The following is a 26,400-nucleotide window of genomic DNA, read 5'->3' as shown; positions in this document are numbered from 1 at the left end:
CTCTTTCCTCTTTACTGCTTGCTAAGGAGGTCTGCATCATGACTTGAAAACAACAAAAACCATTACCATGCCTTGTCTGGGTCAGCTGCTGATCTACTAAGCTAACACTAGGATGAGGCTGGGTTCTGTTACCAGGTACAGCTTCTCTTATGTAATTAAGCAGTTAACAAATCTTAGAGCAGGACTTGACACCAGGTAGAGCTAGATATTTCATATTGGCAGCTAATGTAGTCTATAAAAATAACAAATGGTTAAAACTTCTCTGCCAGAAAGAGTGTGTAACAGATGAGCACACAGTGCTTCAGAAAAACAACAGAAACCCAGGATTGTCTTCTGTTCAAGTTGTAAGCCACTAAGTGAGATTTTTCACCTGCCTGGATTTACCAGAGTTTTGCAAATAACACTTCCCAAGAAGTCCACCTGTAGTGAGCACGCTTGGTCACTTCCAGGTTAACAAGCCTATGCACATACCTTAGTGCAGAGCCTCACTTGTGCCCAAAGGCATGCTGTCTGATTTCCTTTCTCATCCATAACACATTGTAGGCTGTTTTCAGGAGGTCGCTATTTTGTGGAATCCCTTTAACTGTCTGATGCATTTGGCTTAACCTTCTTGCTTCCTGTATTTTCTAGATTGTTCTTCTGGAACTGATGCCATTAACAATACTTGATGCCCAATGGTAGACACTTGCTCTCCTGCATGCATACAAGCAGAGCAAGTGCATAAATGCAGAAGGATCAAATGTTTATCTTAATTTACCAGTGACTGCCTGCAATTCTGACTTTAAAACTAGATGCATTGTTTTTATGATAGTGACGTACTACTTTATCTTTAACTCTTAAGACTTCTGCTCTCTGTGAATTTAAATCATGTACTCAGAGGACTTCTTTGAGATCAATTCCTACTTTCACTGAAGCCCTTATTCTGAGACATCTGCTTCAGTCTCTTGTTTCTCAAGTTGGATTTACTTTATCAGGCACAGTAAATACTACAGCAAAAGCATCTAGCACTAATGAGGGTAAAGCAGAAGGAAAGGTTGGAAGGGATAAAGGAGAAACATCGTGTATTGATTTGCGCCATAGGTGGGCCTGGCAATGATTCATGTTAAGTGGGGGGTAAGTTGGGAGTAGCAGCTTGGAAAAGAATGTGGGAGCTATTTACAAATGGGTGTCTACAGTGAGAGCACTTGCACTTTATTTATAGGCATTACATCTGCTGCATATGCCTCGTACGTGATTTGGACTGCTGCTTTACTCCTTTCTTCTGTGCTTAGAAGGGCTTCAAAGACATTCTGGGGGAAAGAGGAAAAACATGGTGAATTCTTCTATTTCTTTCCTGCATCCTTTTTTCTTTTCGGCCCTTCTCATTAATAACTTCTTTTAGCATTGCAGAGAGTGCTGTTCACAACCTAAGAACCCTGGGGGCTAAAAGCTGATGGAGTAGAAGAAGAAAAAGCTCCTGTCTTCAAGTGTTTCTTAAACTTTAATGTGAAAGCCCAGTAGAGAAAAGCTCTTGATAGAAACTTGCACCATGACATAGATCAAAACCTTTCCTCTCCCCCTGTCTTTCTAAACTGGTCCAGGGAAAGTCCCTTCTCCCTGTTAAACTGTGTGGTCCTCAATTAACTGTCCGTAACAGACTGCAAATCCTGGTCTAGCCACTTCACGTTTGGGACAGCTTGGTCTAAGTGGTGGCTTTTTTAACTGAGTTTTGACTTGGTGTGTCTTCTTTAGCAAATTTGATAAACCACAGCTGCATTTTCTGGGAAGGGCAGAGCTGGAGGCCTAGTGTTACAGCACCCAGGACTTAGTGCTCTCTGTTGGAAGGGTCCCATACCAGCTGCGTGCATGTCAAAAACCACTGTTTTAATCAGGCCTGAAACCCAACAGCTAGAGTCAGGGTAAGTCTTTCATAATTTAAAACCTAAATGGAAAATAAAGTGGTTAATGTAATTAGCACCTCCTAATAAGCTAAGCTCGTTTTCTCTAGTATCTTGCCAGAAGACTCTGATCATCTGAAGGAAGCACTGCTCCTGGAGGCCAGCCTGACTGCCTTATGTTGAAGTTTGAGTGGAGCCAAGCACTGACCTTGAGTAAAGGTGCTGAGAGCAGTGCTCCTCTCCCTGCCGGTGGCAGGGGCTGCCCCAGGCCTGTGTCCTGGCTGAGGACAGGGGCGAGGACGGCACAGGCTGGGAGTCATCCCCCTCCTGCTCTACCTGGACCCAGCACTGCGCTGTTAGTAATTCCTGGGCGCCCCTGAGCTTGAGTTTGAGGTATAAATGCCGGGTTTGCGTTTTCCCTGAGGAAAGGCCAATGGTGCGCACCCAGTGCTCGGGCCGGGGCGAGCGGCTGGAGCTGCCGCCCCCTCAGCCGTGCCCTTCCCCGCCTGCCCCATCACGCGCCGGCGGCGGGAGGCCGGCGGGCCGCCATCAGCCCTCCCCTCGTCAGACTGCAAGTTCCAGGAGCCACCGCGGCCGCCCGGGCGGATGTGACGTCGCCGCCGTGAGCAGTGGGAACGCTGCATCCGGGTCCTTCCCCGCGCACGCTCCGCACCCGCCTCCTAACGACCACAACAAGCGAGAGCGGCGCGCCGCGGCCTCGGCGGACACCCGCCCCTGGCGGCGCCGGGAGCACCGCCCCTCGAGGGGGCTGATTGGGCGAGCTGCCTGAGAACGGGCGTCGCATTGGCCCGTCGGAGGACGCCTGGCGGGGATGTCGTAAAGGCTAGGTAGGCGCGGAGGCTGCCGGGGAGCGAGTGGCGGCGGCGGCGCGGGCGGGTGCCGGGTCCTGTCCCTCTCCCGCGGCGGCGGTTGTCCCTCCCGCTCCGTGAGGCCCGCCGGGGCTGGCGAGCATCTGTGAGGCGCGGCGGGCGGGGCTGCGCGGGGTGGAGAGGAGCCGTGTCTCCCCCAGAGCGGGCCCGGCGGCGGCAGGTGAGATGAGACAAGACCCCGCCCTCCCTCCTCTTGTCGCGGACCGGCTCGGTGTTGGGGCCCTCGGGAGCGCGGCGCCCCCAGGGGCCTTGCGGCGGGACCGCCGACCGCGGCGGGGGAGAGAGGGGCAGTGCTCTAACCCCTTGTCTCTCCCAGCCCCGCCAGCGTGAAGTGCGTCCCTGGAGGGAAGGGGGGGAGGTGTTTCCCCCCCGAGGGTGTGCTGGGGGTACGGCTGGCATGGGTGGCGGGGGCCTGCGTCCCACCGGGGCTGTGAGGCCGCCCAGAGGCGCGGTGGCTGTGGGGGGCGGCGGGCAGCTGCGCTCGCTCCTTTGTTTGCGGGCGCTCCGCTCCGCTCTGCTGGCCTGGGCCGGGCTGCCGCCCCGGGGCGGGGGCTGGGCCGGGCCGCCGGGAGAGCGGCGCTGCCGGGGGGGCAAAGCTGCCGCCACCTCCTCTGCCTTCCCCGAGCCCGGATGAGTCCCTGGTGTTACATCTTTCTGGAGTTTTTCCGGTCCTGACCCTGTTGAAGGCTCAGCCCTTGTCAGGAGGCTTTGGCCGTTAATATCGCGGGTTGTCATGGTGGTCGTGAAAGCAGAAATAATAGAGGTAGTAGGTAGGACCTGGAATGCCGACTGACCCTAAAACTACGATGTTACTAATATTTTTTGTGGTTATCTGTTGCACGACCTAGATAGTAATTTACTGCTTCTTAATAGCTGTTTTATTGTTCATTAAGAATAAATTGAAACTGTCTTTTAATAGCTATGTTCAGATGTGGTTAGAACTATACTTGTTTGTTTTATAGGTGAAAAATCCCAAACATGAGCAGCAATGCACCACACTTGTCCTCAAAGCTGATTTGGATAGAAGTGGAATGTAGTTTTCTGACAGATCTTCTTACAAGACAGTTTTAAATCCTTTGTAATGGCCAACAAGAAAGAACCTCCTTTTTTCAATGAAGATAATATGGGACCATTTCACTACAAGCTTCCTTTTTATGAAACTATGGAGCTCTTCATTGAAACGCTCACAGGAACGTGCTTTGAACTGCGAGTTTCCCCCTTTGAAACAGTTATTTCTGTGAAAGCTAAAATTCAAAGACTGGAAGGTACTATTCTCTCTTATTTCAGCATAAACTTTAGAGGAAGTCTTGTTTTACAAATTATAATTGCTAAAATCGAACCAGATAAATTACTTGTTCAATAACATGTATATAAGCTAGGCGTTTGGTTTACAGCTTCAGTTTAATTGGAATTGAGTTGCTTTTCTGTTCTTTCCTTTTCCTATGAGTTCATGGCTTAAGCTTCACTGGAATTTGTGGTTTTGCTGCTCTTTTCTTTTTTTGTATGTTATTATTGAGATAAATCTTAAAGTCTATGGTAAATCATTAATTGTTTTGATATTATATGGGATATAGTATTTTTGGTGTTGAAAGGATTGTCTGACAAAAGTTGTTTGTTAACTAGCAAGGTTGTAAACCTGAGCAGTGTGTCTGTATTGCAACTGTCTGAGCATACTTTGAACTAGGTGCTATGGTTGTTGCTTCTTACGTTAGTCAGTTTATGTTTTGTTTATGATACTGCAGTCGCAAGAGCAACTGCAGTGCAGGCAAATCCCAAAGGCAGTATGAAGTTACTGATTTGAATTTTGTTTAGGTGAGTGATCTTTTGCTGGTAGAGGTCTGGCTGAGCAGTGCTTTGTCTTAAAGTGATAAACTTGGCACATCTTGCAAAGTGAAAACCTCCTTTAAGCTATGAGGCCAGTTGTGGTGCTAATGCAAGGAGAAAAGATGTAAATTAGTCCTCTCTCACCCATTTCCCTCTACAATGAGAATGATCCTGCATGAAAGAATGTGATTTAGCTACTTGGAAGTCCTCTTTCTCACTTGGGAGGAGTTACAATTACGTAGTTGCACAAGCTGAGAGTATTGGAGTTGCTCATTTTAAGAAAAGGAATCCTCTCTTTCCCTGGTATACCTGTACATGCTTTTCATGCTTCTGTCTGTGTTGAACCCCCTCTCTGGGAGATGTAATATGATGCCTTACACTTGAATCTTAGATACTCTCCTCTTACGGAAATCTGCGCTAATGGATGGAAAAAAGTGTAGCTGGCACAAGTCTTAAAACACAGAAGCATTGCAACAATAGGGGTGACTTTTTGCTGGTAAGGTGACATGGTAGAAGCTCTACCACGCAGACAACTAGTTTACATCAGCGTAGCTACAGTAATGCAGCTATGTGGATGTGCTTTTGTTTCCTATGGACAGGGTCATAATTAATCACAAGTCAGAGAATGTGTTGAGATGCTTCTGGAGGCTAGAGGTGAAACAAGAAAAGGGTTTTTCTTCTCCATGACTGAATATAGGCATAGGAGAGATGCAAGCAGGTATGTGATACAATGCTAGCTAAGAGTGAATTAAAAGGGAGCATGAGCAATGAAGTGCAGGAGAAGGCAGGATATCTGGACAGTATAGATGGAGTGAGGTTTAAAGGATGCATGAAGAGAGACCAGTGGGAGATGTGAGGAAGAGGAATTTGAATTTCTTGTAGTCCAAAATGGGACATTACAATAGACATATTGAATTATGCCTAGTTTATTATTGTAGGCTGGGTTTGCCTAACTTACAAAGGTAATTTCTTATTGGAAGAACAGCTCAGTAATAGTTATAATGTTGTTCAGAATTTTGTTCACATGTTGTAGTTCATAAGATAAGGTAATTAGTGGCTTAGGTGCCTGCAGTACATACTTAATTATTAATAAGTAAATTTCATTTAAAAATGAAGAGTTCACTGGTGCTTATCATTGAATTGTTAGAAATCATTTTAAATACCTTGATACTCCAGAACAGAGTTAAAATATCTGTAATGTCCTGATTAATATGATTTATAGGAGGCAGAGTGAAAACAGAATGATCAGCTATGCGTGAAGGGGACAGATACACAATGACAATTTTATGTTGCATTTGGGGTGGTTGTTGCATGTTAAAAAAAAAATAACTTTTCAGTGACATAGTTCCTATTATAGTGCACAAGTTGAAGCAATAAATCACCCAGGTGGAGCAAAAATCCTAAAGTAGTTTTTCTGTTGTAATTTAGCATGGGAAGCAGAAAGCTTACATCTGTTCCTGTTTCTGCTGCTGTTTTCCACTTTTTGTCATTGTATTGTGTTAACTTTCATCAGGCCTGAAGCTGCATGGCTGGCTGGAGAATGCCTCCTACACTGCTGGGAGGCTATATAGGGTCCCTAGTATGCGTGTTGTCTCCATATACTCATTTGGGTGTTGAGGATGATGGTATGTAAGCATACAAAAAGACAAGTTTTGGGAAAATGATCCGAGACCTGAGCTCTCCAAGAATTGTCAGAAGTTAACAAATTTGTTCACCAGTGCTTCTTAATTGTAAGAGGCTAATAATAAAACTAAATCAAGACAAACTGATCATTGTCAACAATTGGAGTATCAGTAGCTATAGACTGCACTGTAATAAGAAAGGACAATATGGATGGTATGTTAGGAATTTTGTATACTTCTGATACTGTTTGTCATTCTTGATGCCTGTTTAATGATCTGGTATGGAAAGGCTTTGCTTAGATAGCTGTAGTAGACATTGGTACCTTACTAAGAAAGAGCTCCAGATCTCCAGCTTTCTGTTTCCAGTTCAGTTTAGTCATTAAATAATATGTCTAAAAATTTATTAATGGGTTCTAATATATCTGACATTTCAGTGCAGGTCTACTGATAAATTGAAGAAAAGCAGATCTGATGGGTGTTTGGATCAAATCAAGGCATTTGTCCTCAAATAGGTTCCGTTTTTGGTATCCAAAAATAGATTTGTTACAATGTTGACTTTGGAGCCACCTAGGGTGAATTGCTCCTAGTCTCAGATTCGCAAAATGAACCTTATAAAATGGTACACTGGATAAGAAATAGCTCCCTTTTTCTCTAGTGGTGGCGTAAAAGCTAGAATACACACAGCCAGCAGCACAGCATAGTGTTGCCACTAGCACTACCTACTCCATTGGTTTTACTTGTTGAATATTTGTGTTTGAAAGCAGGATCACATGTTGATAGACATGGATAGGATGGTACCTGAGTTTCAAGATGACATGAAAGACTGAGCTTTAATACATGAATGGTACTTAAAAATGGCAGGATTTCATTGAAAGAGGAAATAGCATTTATGGGTTGATTTTTTTTTTTTTTTTTTTTTTTTTTAAACTGAGAAAATATCTTCTTGCTTCCTCCATTGCACCAGTCTTTGTAGCTGCTGGGCTGGACAAAGTTTAGTATTCTTCATTTAGAAACACCAATTACTATACTGAATTTTACAGAAGGAACATTCAGATAGTGTATTCCTAGTATGATTAATTCCTTCATCTGTTAAAGACCCATAGATAATACCTCTAAACATGTTTGTTCAGTAAGATAGGATTGAATCTCAAGGGAGGAGGTGACATTTAGGATTTGGTGTTGGTATTATTAACTTGCAGGAAATAATATGCATTCTACAGTATGGAGTATTAAGGCCTTCATTTACATAGCTAGCTTTAAAATCGGCAAAACCAACTCAGTCATGGTTTGTTGTACATGTACTCCAACTGAATTTTATGATCTGTATATATGGAAACATCTACCTTTTATAGATTAAAATTTAGGTGCTCTCTTATTCCTGTATTATTGTAATGGGGAAAGACAACTAGCTTTCAGAGTACATCTTAATTTGGAATGCTTGTGTTCAGCAGAGAATGACAGATGCAACAATAACTTTGTTGTATGTATGTGTACTCTCAATTCATCATGAGTTGTTATTTTTCTTTGGTCTTTTTGCTGCCATTATTTTGCTGCTTGTGTACAGTAGCTTCACCTTAAGTGAAAGGAACTGGATGAATATCAAGCAGACTTCTTTTGGATGTAATTTCTTTCAATATTCTGTGCATTCAGAGTATGGCATAATATTTGTACTACTTGTATTAAAGAAAATAGCTATGCTTCTGTCAGGACTGGAGTAAGTGGATTGCACAAGTGTAATGAGTTTTTAACAGAACCAATCTTGCTTCTCTTCTGTCTACTACTTTTCCTTTATGTCTACTGTTTGCTTTGTCATTTGCCTGTTTACTGTGCTGATAGGCACTAGAAATTCATTAAGCCTTTTTTAGGCTTCTGCCTTGTCTGAGTGGGGAAAACATTCCTGCAAATGCAAGCCTGTGCCCAGATCAGATGGTTAGAGCAGCTTCTGGAAGGTGTAAATAAGGTCACCTTTGTCAGGAATTTTGTGGGCCTGTATTCAGTTACTGGTGACTCGCTGTTGTTAGTCTCCTCTTTGTCTGTCTCTAGGATAAAGTGTAGGTCAATACTGATCACCATTTACACTAGCTTTAGCTTACTATCATGCAAATGAAAGTCGGGGGGGGGGGTTGTCAGTTACAAAAACCATCCTGCTGCTCTAAGTTGTGAGTCTTTGCACCTCTCCTGTAGCGTAGCAAGTTTGTGGGGTAAAATAAGACTGTCAGCCCAGCCTTTCTGTAAGCAGGAACAAAAAGTAAATGTTTAAGAAACTCTCCAGAATTTCAACACTGATGAAAGATAAGTACACTGTTTGAACTTTGACTTTGAAGTGTTTGTTGTCTGTTTAAACATAGTAACCTTCTACCCACAACATAAAATTAAGTTTGTTCTGAAATCTACAGGGGTTTTTTTTTCTGGGTCAGACTTGACCACATCAGTTTCTCTGGTGAGCCTACTTAGCATGCCAGAAAGAAGAGTAAAGGAGTGAAGCTTAAGGGTGCATCTGATACGCTGATTCAGAGACGTACCTACTTCTCTCCTCTCCTCCCCCCATTTTAGTAGGTCGGATTGTCAGCACATCTGCAGCCATTTCAGTAGACAGTCTGCAGACTCTTCTGTCCTCTTATAGCATCACCTGGCTAGCCCACTTCCATTTGAGCTTATTGCTCTACTTTCCTCTAGGTACCAATTTAGAGCACACAAGTGATACAGTTACGTGCTGCTTAGGGAGAGGGGATAGTGGATGGGTATCTCAGTTCTCATTATTGTTGCCAATCTTACATGCTGATCCCATGTGCAAATGTCTCCTCAAGAAAGCCTTATTGTGATCCAGAAAAGGGACAACTGACACACATTTTCCTGCACCTGAACCTATGAAGCACATACCATTTCCCCCATGTATAAATACAGAGTTCTGAAAAAGCAGCATAAAAGGGAATTAGTAATAAAGATGTGTCTGTTTCCCATCAAAGTATAGTCTTTTCATCTGTTCATTTAATCAAAAATACATTGTTATTGTTAAATGAACAAAACCATGTTTCACTGCAGTACTGCCAGTTGCAAGCCAGCCTTTTTAACACATACTCTCTCAGTTTATCAAAGTAATTGGAAATCGCTCCTTGGAGGCTGCTGAAACCATAACAAATGCAGACAGTAATGACTGTTGGTAATCAGAAGACTGCAAAACAACACAGAAAAGAACTTCACTGTAGATTCAATGGCTGTTGCCAGCTTGTTCTTTTTTTACTTACGCTGCAGACTTGAAACATAACCAATAACCAGTTATTAAATAGCTGGTAGCATAGTAGCAATTATGCTAGTCTAATGTATGAACATACCTCATAAATGTCTTGTGGACTCCAGAGGATACGAGATTCAAGTTAAATGCCATCCAAGTGAAGTAAATTTCTGTTGGTTGTTGATAGAAGATCTAAATGTGAGCTGTGCTGAGAAAAGGCAATTGTCATCTTCTCTAAAACTTATATAACAGTGACGGTTCCTCCAAAGTGCACTGCCTCCTCTGCACGGGGATGGCCACTTAGCATGTCTCCTACTTGCCTGTTGAATCTGCTTGGACTTTCACCAGAATCTGGTTCCCTTTTCTTTCTTGCTGGTGATGGGCATTGGTAGTTTTGTGCCCTTCCTCCAGATAGGAAGGGGCTACTTAACTGACCTTTTGCCTCAGCTTGCTAAGCACACTTGCAAGCCTTGTGAAGCTGAGATGTTTTTGGAAGCCACCTGAAAGGCTGAACTTTGTGTTCCTCTCTTGCCAGATGTCTTTACTGGGAAGTCTTACTGTGTAGCTTTGCTACTTGCATTTCCTTTTAAATATCTGAACATGCAATGAATAGAAGTATAAGATAAGGTTATTCTAATGTAACCTTTTGGAAAATCAATTAATATATTTTACTACTTTGAGGAGTAGTGTTTAGAACTTTTTGAAAAAAGGGTAGTTCTTGACTTCTATAGATTGTCATTTTAATTACAATTTGTCAGGAATGCACAGTGAGATCTTAATCACCTGGATTTCACTAGACAAATTGAGCAACAGTACTACTTTTTGATGCTGAAGGGAAGATTTTTTTTTTTATTTCAAAGGAAAAAAACCCTATTGGTCTTCCTATTGGTCTTAATTTTTTTTTTTTTTTTTTTGCAGTCTGATATGTCTTATCCTTTCATAACTGTCCTGTTCTTCCTACTGGCAGCATTCTAGTAAAAAAGTGTGAAGACCTCAGGTTGTACCAGCTTAAGCTTATTATCTTTAACGTGTATTGTATCTGTATCTAAATGAGTTGATTTTGCAGGCAAAAAGAAACAAAGTTAGTTTTTGTGTAGAATATGGATTTTTTAAGTAAGGAACAAATATTCAGTATGCTTACTTTCTTTTTAAGAAAAAATACTTAGCCAAATCCATCCCAGAACTTGAGTTGAAAATGAGTATTAGTGGATATAAGTAATAAAATGTTCTGATGTCCTAAAAGAACACCCACAACAAAATAAAAGTATTTGTAGTACAAAGTTTGACTAATGGCCATGGTACTATATTGTACATGTGAACTTTTAGGTTCCAAACAAAGTAGGGATAAAAACACACTTACAGTTGTCACCACTGTATTAGAGCTGCCACCAGTTACCTTAATGCAACCTTGTCTTTACTGAGTAATACGAAATCAGTCTGTGATTAAATTATTAAGCAGTTCTGTAGTTAGAAGTTTTATCCTGTTTCTTCTCTCAGTAGGCTCAAAACTCTGAGATACGGATAACAGGAAAAAACCTCCCGTATCTCATGACTGGAAAAGAGCAAGTATTCAGTAAGCCTGAAGCAACTGAATACTACTGCAGACCCCTTGTTGAGTCAGAAGATTGAACTTGGTGTGTGAGCACAAGCTTGCTGAAAATCTTAGCTTTGTTCTTAATAACTATTTGTGAGGTTGGATGTCATGACTGAAGGCTACTCAAGTGTCTGTCCTTGTCCTGCTTCCTCTCTTTCCCCTGTGATGTATTTTCTCACCTCTCCTCACATTGTTCAAAAAGCAAAACTTCCCAAGAACCCTCCCACCATGCTCCAATTTTAATAGTCTTTTTGTTTGATTATTTTGTTCAGGTATTCCTGTCTCCCAGCAGCACTTAATTTGGAATAATACAGAACTGAAGGATGACTATTGTTTGAATGATTATAAGTAAGTATAGAATAAAATTGCAGTTAATGTTTCTGAATGATTGTTAGCATAAGCAGTAGAAAATGCTACAAAAATTTTATTTATTGTTATTTACAGCATTTCAGAAGGCTGCATTCTGAAGTTAGTTCTGGCTATGCGAGGTGGACCTATTAACACTAGAAGAGGTAGGTGTTAACTCATTTAAAAATAGTGGTTTTCATGCGACATCTTAAAATTGTAAATAGCTTCTCTTAGCTAAGCCTTTTAGACGAGCAGAGTTCAGTTCCAAATTAACTGGAGAAATACTTAACAAAAGTGGAGGGATTTTTTTCCATCTTTTCTTCCTTAGCATCCCAAGTGCACCATCCCTTTCATCTTGTTTACCCTTAGTTTAACAAGTATCTTTGCATAGAATCATCAAGTCTTAAAATCAGCACCTCTTCATCTGCAGAAAAAATGATACTGTAATCTCGTTATACATATAGTTTTAAAAATCTAGTTAGTAAATTAGGCAGTGGTTCAGTCTGATGATAAAACTTGTTTATGTGGATCAGCTATAGAGGAGTGAAAGTGGATAAATCCCCTTGATAATTTTTACTTGTAAAAGACTTATGTCTTCTAGGTTTGGAATTCCCATTGTAAACTGAGCTGAGCTCTCAAAGGTGATCAAAACAATAATAACAATTTTGGTTTATTCTGTTTTTTCTCTTTGTAGTTCCTGTGGAAGACCCTATCAGGGAAATGGCTGAATACATGGATCCCACTAGAGATGAGATCTGGGAGAAAGGGCCATCCAACAAACAAGTTACCTTTTTAGTATATCGTGAAGGAGATCAGTTGAATTTCTTCCGTGTGGTAGACCGGGGAGATGGCACTTTAACACCGTTATCTGAATCTTTGAGGTAAAGTTGGTTTTGATCTTTATATTATTCTTCAAAAGGGGAATGCTGTATAATTTTGATTAAGTCAACAAATAAACTTATCTGGAATATTGTAAGAATTGTGCCCTAAGGGCTGCTAAAATTCTGTAACTGGGTGGCATACCAACACAGTAGTACTTTGTGGTTAGTGGTTATGCTGACAGTTGTCTAACACTGTGTGTGTGAATAGAGTGAGATAAAGCTGACCTTGTGCTTAAGGCAATTCTCAACATTCCAGCCCTTTCTAAAAGGGAACATTCATAGGAGAGTCAATTTGGCAATAAAGATATTAAAAACTTTTGTTAAGTACTTCCTCTTCCATCTTAAGGCATTTGTTCAGTTTTATAAACATTTCTCTGTTCACAGCATTAACTTTCTTTTTCGTATGGATATGACTTGACCAAATGATTAGTCAGGAATAGTGGATTGGCAGTGCAAAATTAAGAGGCTTTTTCAGAGGAACTGGGCGTTTGGGGCTTGGGGGTATTTTTTTGTTTTGTTCTTTTTGGTGGGGTTTATTTGTTTGCTTTTAAGTATACTGAAGTAATTACCATTAGAGCTAGCCTTTGGACATAATTAGGCCTCAGATTAGCTACTGTTGAGGTACCAAACTTGTCTCAATCACTGTCACAGAATCAAAGTACTGTTATCAGAAGAGCAAGTATGTCACTTAAGCTACTACATTGTAGTAAACAGATTAGTAGTCTTTTTCCTAAGGCTGTCAAAATTGATAATATCTATTAAAAATTATTAAATTATGTGTTTATACTGCAGCTTTTGGGTAGGTTTTTTTTTATCCCCTGAAGAACTTAATATTCATACAACTGTAAGGAAAGGAGTTCCTATTCTGGAGACTAGCTACGTTTTCTCCAAGGCTAAGACTTGCACTGTTTAAAGTAACTATTGTTGTTCCTGATTGCAAAGTGAAAGGAAGAGCTTTGTACTGGGTTTATATTCAGTGTGATTCAGAGTGATACTGCTCTCATAAACTTTTACAGGAGATGTGTACTTAAAAACCACACGCTGAATGAAATACCAAGGTTGAATTTGCACATCATTACACAGAATAGACAGAGATAGTATTTGATATACTGTAGGGAAAAAGATACCAATATTTTAGGTCTGTGATCTTTTTAGCCCCTATGCCCTTTCTCAGTAAATAGCCACATACGGTATTGTGTGTAGATTTGAAATAAGTAAAAACCACCATCATCAGTAAGAACTGAGAATCTCGCTGATGTATTGGGCTAGATATACTTCTGGAAAGAAGAGCAGATAGGTGTAATTCATGTTCTCACTGATACCCTGCTTATTACCAAATTGTTTCCTTTTACCTTTTAACTCCAAAGAACATCCAAACCAATCCAGAGCTAGGACTGTAGATGCTATACTGTGAGCTGATGCAAGAAGTTGTCAGAAGGAGCTTGAACTTTCATTGTTGGGTATAATGGGCTCCCTGGTGTCTGCCTATGTGTTCAAATTCTTGTGTGTGATTTTCCCCCCCCCCCGCCCCATTTAAAACTAGCATGGACAATTGTCTGAAACTCTTAGTACTTTTCAATTAGGTAATCCTAGTGTATAGGTTAAATAGTAATATACTTGAGATTGTCTAAATGTATCAAACCGGAGGAGTAAACTCTTTTGGCTCTGACAAGGCATCTTGGTAAGCCTTTCAAAGCACAGCAGCATGCATAAAAGTCAAATTATGCTTAAGAAATGTGCTGTCGCTGGTCCAATGATCCAATTAGGTTAGAAGCTACCTGAGTTGAAAACATTCAGTTTGAGTTGTTTCTCTTCCTCTATGTTTTCTATGGTAGTTCATTTATTAACTTTTCTAAGACAGACAGTAAATTTTTGGGGGGAGGGGGAATATCCTAGTTTTTGAATTTGTTATTATAGCCGGGTCCAACTTTGTGGGAAATGGGAAGAGTAGCAAATGGAGGAGAGAATGGAAACAAATCAGACCTTTTTATTTGATCATTATAGAGGAAGGCTGTGAATCACTCTGAATGCTAGTGTTTTCCACACTGACAAATGTGTGGGTATACTGGTGACTGAGCGTTTTGAGGCACTTGTTTACCAGCTTTTCTGACCTTGCTTATGCGTGGAGTAGAATTCAGTGACTGCAATTTAGAAATGAGACATTGGTTTGGGTTTTGGTTTATAGTTCTCCAGATTATTGTGTTTTATCTGTGGTTAAGTTAATGGTTAAAACCTGACAAGGTGTAAATATGTATGATGATTATTGTCACTGGATTAAAAGAAAATTTTTGAAGTTGTGGTAGAGGACTGGCAGGCACTGGTGTCAAAACAGTTTCAGCAAGCTACTGATCACTTTTGAGGCACGCATTTTACAAGCAAATCTCAGGAATGTTGGCACCTATGGACAAAGTAAATTTGAAACTTACTCATTTGAAAATGAGCTAAAAGTATCATCAAGAACAAAGTTCCCTCTCCAACTTTTATAATTTTACAATCACATTAAAGCAAAAAATCCTTTTGTTACTGCCTTTTTTTTTTAGTATTTTTGGCTCCTATTTAGTCAGAAAATGCAAGAAAAAGGATAAAAATTATTCTTGAATTAAAAAAAAAAAACCAAACCCAACAAAACAAACAAAAAACCAACCAATCATGTGAGACGTATCACTTTTCTTTCTATCCTCACCTTGAAGGAAGGGAAGTTCAAAGAATTGTTTTGGGTTGGTGACTTAAGTCTTTGCAGAGTTAAAATTCTGAAATGGTTCTTTGTTGTTGAATCTTTACCAGGAGAGATATGTAATATGCGTGCTGACTGTCCTCATATAGAGCTGTTCAGTTTTCGGTAAGGAATGACTGGACTGTTTTGCTGACCCTTGCTTTGAATTTGCTGCTATCTTGCTCATAAAGATCTGTCTCCCAGCTGTGCTGCCTTCAGAATTTTGCTACATTTTAGGCAATGGATTTGGAGGGTCAGTGCACAAATACTGGCTCTTGACTAAGGGCAACAGAATATTTCCAAGAATCAGGTAAGATGCCACCTCTAATTAGTGAAATATCTTTTTTTTGGTACTGACTTTTCTTCCTTGGTCTCTTTTGGAGAGTAGAAACTTCAGTTAAATCTGTTAAGACATTTGTATAAACACAGGGGAGTTACCCGATTGTCACGATTTCTAGATGCTGACAGCCTAATGGAACAATTAGAACACTCTTTAAAATGTACTATATACAGTGTTGAAAATGCATTGATTTGTAATGAATTGGACACTCCTAATGGTTGTTTCATTTCGGTGTCAAATATTGGATGTGAGTGATTAATGCTTCATTGCTTCATAGGAAAAACAAGTCAGATACTGACTTTAAAACATCAGGGGTTTGCGTTCTGTTAGAATACAGAATGGAAAAAGGCAATGTGATGCTATAAATTACCAGTGACTACAAGTTAAAAAATTTTGTCTTGGGACTAGCAATTCTAATCTGTTCATTTTTTTTCCAAACATGAGACTCCTTGGAAACCTAAACTGATCTTTTTTTTTTTTTTTTTTTTTATTTTGAAAAGGAGAAATAGACTATCACATCCACATGGGTGACCCCTCCATTTCCATTTATGGTGAAAACACCCCTCAGGATGGATAGAAATTTGGACTTTCCTTCCATGCCAGTGTCTGGTTAATTGGAAAACTGATCAGCTTGTTGTCTGAGTCGCACAGTTAACAGCTTTGGCCATATCTTCAGGAGACATTTGTGGAACTGGATATTCCCTCTGTGGGGGAAAATATATAGTGAGTGTGAACCAACTGTACGTGGTATAACAAGTTCCCAGAAGTGTGGCTATGTTCTGATTTCAGCATCATCACTTTGCGTGAGCACCTTATAAGGTGCTAAAATAAATGAATTTGAAATGTCTTTGCATACAGTTTTGCATAATGCTTTGTCAACAGATCAACTACGGATATGACCTTCTAGGTGTGAGAATACTCTACGTTGAAAACATAATTAAATTACTTGATTGGGTGAACACAAACTTTCTTTTATTTTCAGTGGTGGTTCAGTTTATAATTTATACGCTGATGATGAAGATGAGACAGAGGCATCACCTTCTGGCCAACAGATTATTGAGAATTCAATTACTATGAATAAAATGAAACTGCTCAAGGCAAAGATGGAGAACATGAATCTGAGTAAAAAGGTGAAGTTGTGATTTCAATTTTTCTATTGTAAAATGGCTTGCACTTTTCCTAGTGCTGGCTTTTCGAAAAAGCAGGTCAGATACTTTGCTGTCTTGGGAAGTAAAATTATCAAGGGTGAATGATTTCTTATCTGTTGTTTAAATAAATTATGTTGTATAAATGTTCTGCTGTGGGGCATTGGCTTTACTTGGATCTACCTGTCCACATTGAAAGAATTCACACTGGTCCTGGATTTATTTGTGTGGAGTGGTTTTTTTGGGTGTGTCATTATTTTGGGGTGTGGGGTTTTTTTTTTTCTTACAATACTTTAAGTAGCATTGTTTCTAGTATTACTCTGGTAAAAATCAATGTTTCTCTTAAGTTAAACTTCATTAGAAATACTGTAACTGAAAAGCCTATAAAGTTAAATATGAGAATGAGATTACCTAGAAGATAAAACATTATGCTGGTGTTCATGTCTGTCTAGGTTAACTAGATGTATAATGAAAATACACTTTCTTTCATTGTTCGTTTTGCTTGAGAGACCCTAAGCTGCTCTTGATAATTTTGATGGCATTCTAGCTTCCCTTTTCTATTCTGCTGACATGTGGCCTATTTACTAAAAAGCCTTTTCTGCTTATAATCTTTGATTTTTATAATTCAGATGTTGGAGTGAAGTCTTGATGGGTAGTAACAGATGAGGGAGTAGAAAGAATGATTTGGTCCTTTCTGGCCTTACACTGTCTGAATTCCTGGGAATATGATCTCAGTCAGGTCTTTGAATGCAACCATAATTTGAATACTAATTGTTGTATGTGTTTTGGTTTGGTTTTTTTTTTTTTTAATAGCCTAAGAAAACTGTCAAGGTGAAACCTCGTCCTCCAATGGCTCCTCGACCATCTAGTGGCTCAGCAGCTGCTGCTCGTCACCGGTTCTTAAGAGTGCTTCCCCATATCGGACAGTCCTGTCTACCTCCTCCTGGGAATTCGTATCACTCAGAGTCTTCCCAGAATGCACTTTCAGCATTGGCTACTTTAGCCACTGCTGGTAGAACAATGCCATCCCCAACTAATGACTTTCTTAAGGAAGATGACACTTGGCAGAGCAGCTCTTGGTCTCAGTCAGTTAGTAGCATCAGGTTACCACCAAAAATATCTCGCGTCGAACTAGAAAATGCAAAACTACCTACAAATAGTATTCTGACTCCTGTTTCATCTCTGCCTGCAAATTCAGAGAAAGCATCTGAAAACGTGACCTCAACAAGTGAGGAGGATGCTGTTTTGTTTCCGAATCTAACAAATGTAGAACTATATGGAACAGAAGAAAAACTTCTACCTGAAACAGATGCTTTTGCTTTGTTAACAGAAGCAAGCACCACTGAACAGTGTAGTGAGATATATGACATAGGAAAGGTGAACCCAGAACTTGAACTGTCTGATGGAGATGAAGAATCTAAGTCTGTAGAGCAACATAGAAAACCTATTAGCAAAGTGCTAAGCACTGCAGCAATGGGGGCTGGTCTTCTCAGTACTCGTGAATTAAGTACTCAGAAAAATCTGCTTTTGTCACCTCTTCGATATTCGGCACAAGTGGCACGTCACAGTTCTCTGAAACCACAAGCACAACCCAAATGTTTTGAGGCTGGTAACTTGAGATCTACAGCCTCCCCAAGCATGCTTCGATCGTTGGAAGTCCGTAGTATAGCAGACTCTTCTTTTTCTAGGACTACTAGGTTTCGTAGCATGAAAGTAGAGTCACTTGGCAAAAGATCTGATGTAATTTCTAAAGCAGAGGCTAGGGATATCACAGATGTGGCTAACAAGGCATCCAAAGAACCTGTGAGTTCTGTAAGTAACTTGGGATTTCTGGCTTCGCTGGCCCGAAGCGCAAATAGGGAAAGTCTACCGAGTTCCTGTGGGACGGGCAGGTTTCGGACTTCTGGTATTGCACTACCTACAAACCTGCAGCATTTTCAGGAAGAAAGCTTTAGGAAAACTGCTCCTCCAAGTGAAGCTGCTGAATATATTCTAGTGAGTACTGATGCTTCCAAGGAAATTGAAGTTTTCCTGTCTTCTCTGGTACTGGCATTATGAAAACTGTACTTTTCATGTGTCTTTTCAGGGAAGGCAGATGGGGAGGGGGAGGTGTACTTAAATCCCTGATGGTCTTAAACTTTTTTCCAGTTCCCTGTTGGTATCTTAGCTGCCTGTTTATCTAAACGGGTCCTAGAAGTAATTTTTCATAAAAATTAAAGTGGTTGTTCAGTTCACAACTAAAATTTATTAGTTATTGTAATGATAGAATTATGAATGTCTGTGTTTGAAGTGTCATCTGACTTCTGCTGCTGCTCACTAATTGTCAGTTATTCCAAAGTTTGTCCTGTGAGTGGCACCATATGTGCCTCGCTTCAGATCTTTTATGTACTTTGTTGTTTTGGTGTGTTGTGAAGTATGGGGAGACTATTAGTCATTTTGAGTAAGGCTTTATGTTGCAGAATTTAATTTTGTGTACAGAAGTCGTCTTGGACTCTTTGTAGGTACGTTGATTGATTTCAAATAAGCTTATACCAGACTGCCTAACTTTTAATGTAATTTCCATCTGCTAGTAATTTCTTTGTGGAAATTTTTTTTTAGTCTGCGCATGGACTTGGAATGAATGGAAGTATTGCAGCTGTAGGGAAAAGAGTAGGTAAGTAATGTGACTTAAATAATAATTGAAAGTGACTCTTTAATCTTTCCCAGTATGTCACATATATAGAGGACAAGAATCGTTTATCTTTGTAAGGCATATAGCTTTCAAAGTCCTTGCTGTATTATACTTCTATAGCATGGTATAACTTTTAATATTTTAAGCAATTCTTTAACACACAGATGTCATCCAGATCTTAAGTAGACATAACAGAGTCTTTCCTAGCTTTTTTTTTAATCATGAATCCTGCATGTCATCTGTAGACATAAACATGACTTTCTGCTTTGAAGTTTCCAAAAGATCAGTTCTGTGAGTACTTCTGAGTGTGCTAAAATGAGAGCCAAATTTATCGGTAGCATTGTCTTTAGGACTGCAGCCTGAGACAGAAGGATTTGGCAAAAGAAAAGTGGGGAGGAAGCAATAATGGCTGAAGATTACTGATACAGTGCAGATTTTTCTCTTATTTCTTGTGGTGGGCATCATTCTTTCTACCCTACTCTTGGTAACTGTGAAGTGCTTAATGCTTGATATCTACTGAAAATGGATGTGTTGTGCCTAAGTATTAATTTCTTATGTGATTAATTCTCTTGGGAGGAATGGAATTGTCTAGCTTGGTACTTCTAAAACTCTTAAGACAGTGAGCTAAAGATTCTCAGCACAATTACTTCAATTCTTCACATTTTTGACTTAACAGTTTGCAGGTTTTCTTTTATTTCTGTGTGACCTTAGGAAAAGAGGCAGGCATGTATTCCAGGATTTTAAGATCTAGGTATAGAGAATGAACTAGAAGATAGAACTTCAAATAGCTGCAACAGAAGAAAAATGGTGTAATTGTAATATTTTGGGATTGTGCCTTTGTTTCACAACCAGAGTTGCAGCTTTGAATTGGCACTCAGTTAATAAACAGGTCTGTCCTTACCTACTCCATGTGAAAGAGTTGATATCCTAATAGCCGTATCTGCATGATGGGGAAGCCTACTGTCATCTGTGTCATTTTGGATAGAACTATGAAGATGACACTCCTCTGGTGTATTTTATGTCAGACAAAAGTGTATTTTCCAAAAGGTTTTAGACATGAGAAAGACAAAGTTGGTGTCATCATGTGCAGGCTCTTGAGAGAGGGGTGGCTGGTTAATGATCTGTTCTATAACCAGCAAAAGGACAGATTCAGTTTACATGCAATTGCTGTAGGGACTGTAAATGTGAGGACAGGTATATTGTTTATTCTGTTTAAGTATGGTCCACAAGGGAGGCTGTCTTTAAGCTCTGTCTTTTTCACAAACTGGGCTAACTGATGTTTCTGAAATAGTATGCTTTTAGATGATGAAGTTGATAGCATGGACAAACATTGCCTGGAACTTTTGATGCTAGATAGTAATGGGATAGCACTGGTCGGTAGCGATGACTGCAATTTGTAGTGACTGCCTGGTGTTACTATTGAATGTAGCCTGCTGTATCTCAGCTGAGAAATGACTGTTGGGATTATACATGTGCTGAACAAAAAATACTCCTGAACTCATGAGGTCACTTTTTGGGAGCATCCTGACAATATAGCAGTAGAAGCACTGAAAGAATGGTTGAGAGGATGCATTGCTCACTTTCACTGTCCTAGCATGTGATAAATATGCATAAGCACATTATGGACAAAGAGTTTACTTCTACAGAGGGAAGGAAGATGCCTTTTCTTCACATGCTCTCCAGTTAGTAAAGCAACAGCCAAGAATTACAGGGCAAAACATCAAAGTAAAGTAAATTTTTAAGTACAGAAATTTTACCAACATCTGCGAAGTGCCATATGAAAGCATATAGCTAAACAGAGGGCTGTAGTCTAATAATGTATTTCTCTTGAAATTATGGAGTACCAGCAAGATATTTAAATGTTGCAGTATTTATTTGGCAAACTTGAGTTATTAGCTACTGAATGTACTAGATGCTAGGTACTTGAATGCCCAGTTGATTCTTTGGAAAGGCATTGTGTACAGTGCTTTCCCAATCACCTTACCTGTTTTCATTTTGCATTTGGGATGACCATGATTTCTTCTGTAACTTCTTGCTTATGTGAACTTTTAACAGGTGTTAAAAATAACAGGTTGAAGTCCCACATTGTGCTGCCTCTTCCAAAGGTGTTTGTAGGCTTGAAGTGTGTTTTCTGGTTTGGCGTTTGGGTTTGTTTCCTCTCTGTTTAGGCTTTGGGGCTCCCACCTTGAGGGATCCTAAGAAATGCAAAATGAATCTGAGTTTCAGAAGATAACATTTAACTAGTTTGTGATCAGGAATAAGTAACAATAAAATGTCTTTGCTGTCTTTCTACCTTTGAAAGCAGGTGAAGCAACCCATCTTCCACCTGTGAATGGCTCAATTCAAGCAAAAAAGAAAATTACAAAGCATTGCTTTCTTTGTGGGAAGAAAACTGGATTGGCAACCAGCTATGAGTGCAGGTAGGCTGAGCGAATAACCAGCTGTTGTTTAAAATTGATAGCTGGGTAAACCAAAAGGTTTTCTGTGCTGCATGGTATTCCTTAAGCATAGCAAAACAAAAGACAACCTTCAAAAAAGTTGCAATTCTCAATTCAGCAAAACTCCAGGAATTAAAATTCAGGAATGTTGTGCCTGTTCTGCTGTTGAGGTATATGTTCTTCCAAGAAAATCAAGAAATGCAAGGTATCGGAATGCAAGGTATCAGGAAATGAAGAACATGATTGCAAAAAGAGAACAATGACATTTTTGACTGGTGTGGGGAGAACTTTCTACAGATTTATGTTCTCCAAAGTTTCTCGACAATAATTATATCATTAACAACATGAGGAAAAACTGGGTTTGTTACAATTTTTCAGAAAATCTCCCTCAGATTTGGCCCTATTGCAACACATCTGCACAGTTTGTGAATTTATACATATTTGACAGCTTTTTGCTTTTATGCATGTTCTGTTTCTTGTGAGACTTCAGTCACCTTTGAGCACCTAGAGCTTCTCAAAAGCAGAACACAGGTGCTGGTCTTCCAAATCATGTTTTGCAGACAACACGATGAGGCCTGGAACTTAGTGGTGATCACTGGAAACTTTAAAAAAAGAACTTAAAAAAACCTGCGTTCTCTGTTCATCTTGGTTCTCAAAGTATTGTTTATGACGAGACATTCTTTTCTCAGTATCCTTTCCCATGAGCTAGTCAAGGTTGGGAACTGCTGCACTGTGAGGCCTACATTTGAAGCTGATCTTGGTTCATGCCAATCAACTGCAAAAAGAACAAGACTTCTGCCATTGGGGAATTGTGTTGAAGAGTTTAGGGTGAGGAACTGCCTCCTTACTGACTCTTCAGTCTTTGATTTTGAAACAGTTTTGGACACTGCACACTTTTCTGCTGAACAAGTAGCTGCAAGCTCTTCTAGAAGTAAGCAGCTTGCTTAAGGTTAAAAATGAAGCACAGAAAAGGGGGAAATTGCGCATATCCAGGAATAGCATTTGTTTTAGTTTCAAAAGGAACAATGATATGACCTTTTACTAGAAAGGAACATGAACCAAATAGAGAATACAGTCGTATGAGAACCAGTGATTATGGGACCAAGAACCAAAGAAAAGCAAATTTATTACCTGGCACACAAAGCTTCAGGAACAACTGCAGAGTTTATTACAAATCCAGGTAGATAAATAGAGGATTATAGTCTAATAGTGAGACAGTAAGTTGGACAAGTAATGCTTAATCCATTTCAAGAGAATTCTGATTTTGAATGATGTCATTGTTTCACTGTCAAAAAGCAACTTTATCAAATAATCAGGCAGCAGGACACTAATATCAGTCTCCACTTAAAGCACTTGTCTAGATCAGATACAACATCCAGAGAATGCTTTTCTCCTGTTAGGACTCTTAGCTGCTGAGCTGTCCAGAGAATGCTTTTTTCCTGTTAGGAATCTTAGCTGCCGAGCTGTCAAGTTTGAAGGCAAAAATCATAATCTTAACTCGCTGAAATTGCAACTGATACTGGAAAGATGTACCCTTATCCAGTCATATAGGAAGTCATGTTCCCTATAGTTAGTCTGTCTGGTGTCTTTACAGCTGACTGGATCTGTATTTATTAATCTCAAATAACTAATTTGAGTTTATGCCAGGCAGAAGTTGTGCTGAACTAAACCATCTATTTTGGTGGCCTGAATGATGATGTGGTTTGGAATTGAAATGCATTATGTGGATTTCACCTGATGCCATTACTTTAGTTCCGTGGTTTTGTCCTCTGAATTCTACTAAATGGTGTTGTGTGAGGTCTTTAAAAAGAAATAAAATAAATCAAAGCCCATCATTCTTAATTTATAAGTGTGTTTGACCCTTGCTAGCTGGTTCCAGGAGTACTGATCTTGGTTAACTTCCCAGCTGAAGAGACTGTTGGGTCAAAACTGTAACATCCAGTTACAAAAATGTCACTTTGATTACCCTTCCAGTTAATGTTATCAGTCAAGGATGATTAGAATCCAAACAGTTATGTCAAATAAACAAGACATGATTAAGCCAAAGGGCTCCCAGCATGTCAGAGAGTTAAAAGCTTCTAAAAGCTTGTAACTTCTAATATTCTTGATTCTTCAGATGTGGAAACAACTTCTGTGCGACACACCGCTATGCAGAGACTCACACCTGCACCTACGACTATAAGAGTGCAGGGCGAAGGTATTTGCAGGAGACCAATCCCGTCGTTAGTGCACCAAAGCTTCCCAAAATCTAACATGGTTGTGCTGCATGTGGCTATTTTGCCATTGAAGAATTGTATTACATGGAGAGAAGCACTTGCTTAAACTGCATTTTTTTGCCATGCTCCATATTTAAAGATTTGCCAAGTAACAAAAGCACACGAGGATGCATCCTATTGAAGAATAATGTGAACACTACTGCAGTTAAAACTTTTCTTCTTTAGTGAATGAAAAGTTAAAGATTAGTTTTTAAAAACTTAAACTATGATTTAACTGTTACTGCACGTCTTGTGTTGTGTTTTATATTTGGAAAAGCTATTTCACTAGACAAGTCTTTAAAAGATGCACTTTACTAACTTTATTTACTGTATAACCAGACTTGAGGGTGTGTTGTAATGAGGGTGTCATGTAATGTCTTCTGTACTCTTGCGGGTTTTTTTTTTTTGTCCATTGCGTGGTATCTTCTAAGTTATTTCACTAGAAAGATCCTCCTCCTTCCCCTTTCTTCAGACAGCATATTTTGAGATTTTTAAGGGGGTAGTGTGTTCTGCCCCTCTGTTCCATTCAGATTGGTATTCATACACCATGTATCCATTCTGAAAATTACATATCATGTAAATCACATTTTCTTAAAATAATACTGTTTATATGACAAGTTTGGTTTTAAATAGAAAATTCCCCCTTTGTTGCCATTAAATATAAGGAACAACTTATTTTAACTTTTTTTGTAATCCTAGATTTTTTTAAGACTTCACAACTTGGTTTGTTAAGATGTTGAATGCTGTTACTGGAAGAAATTCTAATAAATATTAAATTTTATTCTGATTTATGCTCTTATAAATGCACAAAATAACTTTTCCTATCTTACAGCATGCTCCTAAATTAAAAGTTGGGCTTGGGGGGGGAAGATATTTATTATTTTTTTTCCAAAAGCAGTGGCTCATATCTGTTCCTACTGTAGTCGGTAGGATAATTCCCACCAACTTTATTAGGAATAGGATGACTGACACTGTGTGCTTTAAATAAACCTCCTGAAGTCTTACAGATGTACTAGCAAAGGCAAAATGCCTGTTAAACAAATGGCATGTATTAACTTGCAGCCTTTTTCCTCTCCAGCTGATACTGTACAAAGGCAGATCAGTAGTTGCATGAGATACCTCTAATGAGCATGCAGTTACTTCAGAAAGTGATGTCAGAGGAATATAGCTACTGAAAGCCTTTCCTCTTTCATTCCGTTAGCGTGTCTGAAATCTTTTTATAAGCTTATGTTGCTTGAGGTGTTCTAGTATGAACAGATTAATAAAAAAACCACCAAAACAAAAGAAACCCCTCCACATTGCATCTAGACAATTGAATGTCGTGGTCCCTTTCTTGCCAGAGTCCTCAGCTGCTTAGTTGGTTGTGGTATTAAAATGATCTGTGCTGCATTCCAGTCAAACAGTAGCAGCTAGTAAGCATGACAGTCAAAAGCTGGGCCAAAACAAGAAAAGGGATTGCTGAAAGGGAGAGAAGTAACTTGAAGAATTCTCATCCTTGGAGGAAATCCATTTCATGTAGTCCACCTGCAACTTCTTAAACCTTCTGGAGTTTTCAGAGTGATGATCTTGGTGGGCGGGGGGGTGGAAATTTAAAATCATTCTTCTGGGCAGTGATAAGGTAAAAAGGTAGTTCTGTGTGTGTGTGACCTCTAGGCTCATTTTTACTAAACAGTTGCACCTAGTATGAAGAACATGTCGTTACTGAGCAGTGCTAGGTACCGTGAATATGCCTGTAGTTTTTATTTCATTTCCAGCATGGCATGATATTTGATGCCAAAGGAAAAGAATAAGGAACACGGCAAAGATACTAGTGTTTTCCCAACAATTACCGATTTGTGGCTCAGCAACTTTCTTAAGACAGAAGTATTGTAGGTATAGTAGAGACTTGGTAAGAAGTGGAATTAAGATAATATCAGCTGTTTTCACTTAATCTGATTTTGCATAAGTATAATTGTCAGGAAATTATTTTGCAGTGCATTAGAATGGCCATACTCAAATTTTAGTAAGACTACATAACTGAGATGTGTGGCAGGAAGTCTTGAGTCAAATCTTGATTGTGACTCTCCCTTTCTGCATATGCATAATGAAGTGCTCAACAATACTTTTCAGAAATGTGATGTAGTAATAATCTAACTTCTACATGTGTAGCTTCTCATAATTTTTATTATACCTCATTTTGGTTATGCCTAATACAGACATTTCTTGTGCAGAACTCTCCTGGTTTTGTTCTCATCTCCAGTACTGTGTTACAGGCACTCTTAGTACAGCCCTAATAGCACTTAAATTTGTAATTAACTTAGTTGCTAATTTATATGCTGTCAGGTTTTACCAAATCCTATGTTAGACTGTGCTATGGATTAATAACTGTTTACTGTGTAAACTTACCTAAATGGTTTGGTTTTCTGAGTATTAGTCAGTGCACTGTGGTGCTATGCATCTGCTATAGACAAATGTTTAGCTTTTGTGTATTTGTTCATGTAATTAGATTGTATCATAAAGCATTTACATAATGAAAGTTTAACAGTGGCTTTGGTGTGTGCTTCTCTACCTCCCTGTGAAATATTTTTTGC

At 39.5% G+C, this 26,400-nt stretch overlaps 1 protein-coding gene across 3 annotated transcripts; it reads left to right on the top strand.

The window, feature by feature from the left end:
* Positions 1–1,466: 1,466 nt before the first annotated feature.
* On the top strand, positions 1,467–26,351 carry ZFAND4 (zinc finger AN1-type containing 4). 3 transcript variants are annotated; one of them, XM_074830831.1, is made up of 11 exons: positions 1,467–1,898; positions 1,988–2,725; positions 3,730–4,032; positions 11,312–11,387; positions 11,484–11,551; positions 12,082–12,268; positions 16,304–16,451; positions 17,280–18,461; positions 19,065–19,119; positions 21,440–21,557; positions 23,692–26,351. In XM_074830831.1, the coding sequence occupies exons 3-11, from the start codon at positions 3,849–3,851 to the stop codon at positions 23,825–23,827; spliced, it is 2,154 nt and encodes a 717-aa protein (XP_074686932.1). In that variant the 5' UTR covers positions 1,467–1,898; positions 1,988–2,725; positions 3,730–3,848; the 3' UTR covers positions 23,828–26,351. The 3 variants fall into 3 exon arrangements, with proteins under 3 accessions (XP_074686932.1, XP_074686933.1, XP_074686931.1); XM_074830832.1 differs by lacking the exons at positions 1,467–1,898; positions 1,988–2,725 and adding an exon at positions 2,735–2,927 and having other exon boundaries at positions 21,443–21,557; XM_074830830.1 differs by lacking the exons at positions 1,467–1,898; positions 1,988–2,725 and adding an exon at positions 2,735–2,927.
* The last annotated feature ends 49 nt before the right edge of the window (positions 26,352–26,400 follow it).

Source organism: Strix aluco, chromosome 7 (assembly GCF_031877795.1).
Source record: "Strix aluco isolate bStrAlu1 chromosome 7, bStrAlu1.hap1, whole genome shotgun sequence".
Taxonomy (NCBI): domain Eukaryota; kingdom Metazoa; phylum Chordata; class Aves; order Strigiformes; family Strigidae; genus Strix; species Strix aluco.
The sequence above is the reverse complement of the archived record's forward strand: the minus strand, read 5'-3'. Positions and strand labels throughout refer to the sequence as shown.

Coding starts and splice junctions, on each gene's coding strand:
- ZFAND4 (XM_074830831.1), top strand. CDS start 3,849: ATGGCCAACAAGAAAGAACCTCCTTTTTTCAATGAAGATAATATGGGA. Junction 12,269..16,303: donor CCGTTATCTGAATCTTTGAG/GTAAAGTTGGTT, acceptor TTTTATTTTCAG/TGGTGGTTCAGTTTATAATT. Junction 16,452..17,279: donor ACATGAATCTGAGTAAAAAG/GTGAAGTTGTGA, acceptor TTTTTTTAATAG/CCTAAGAAAACTGTCAAGGT.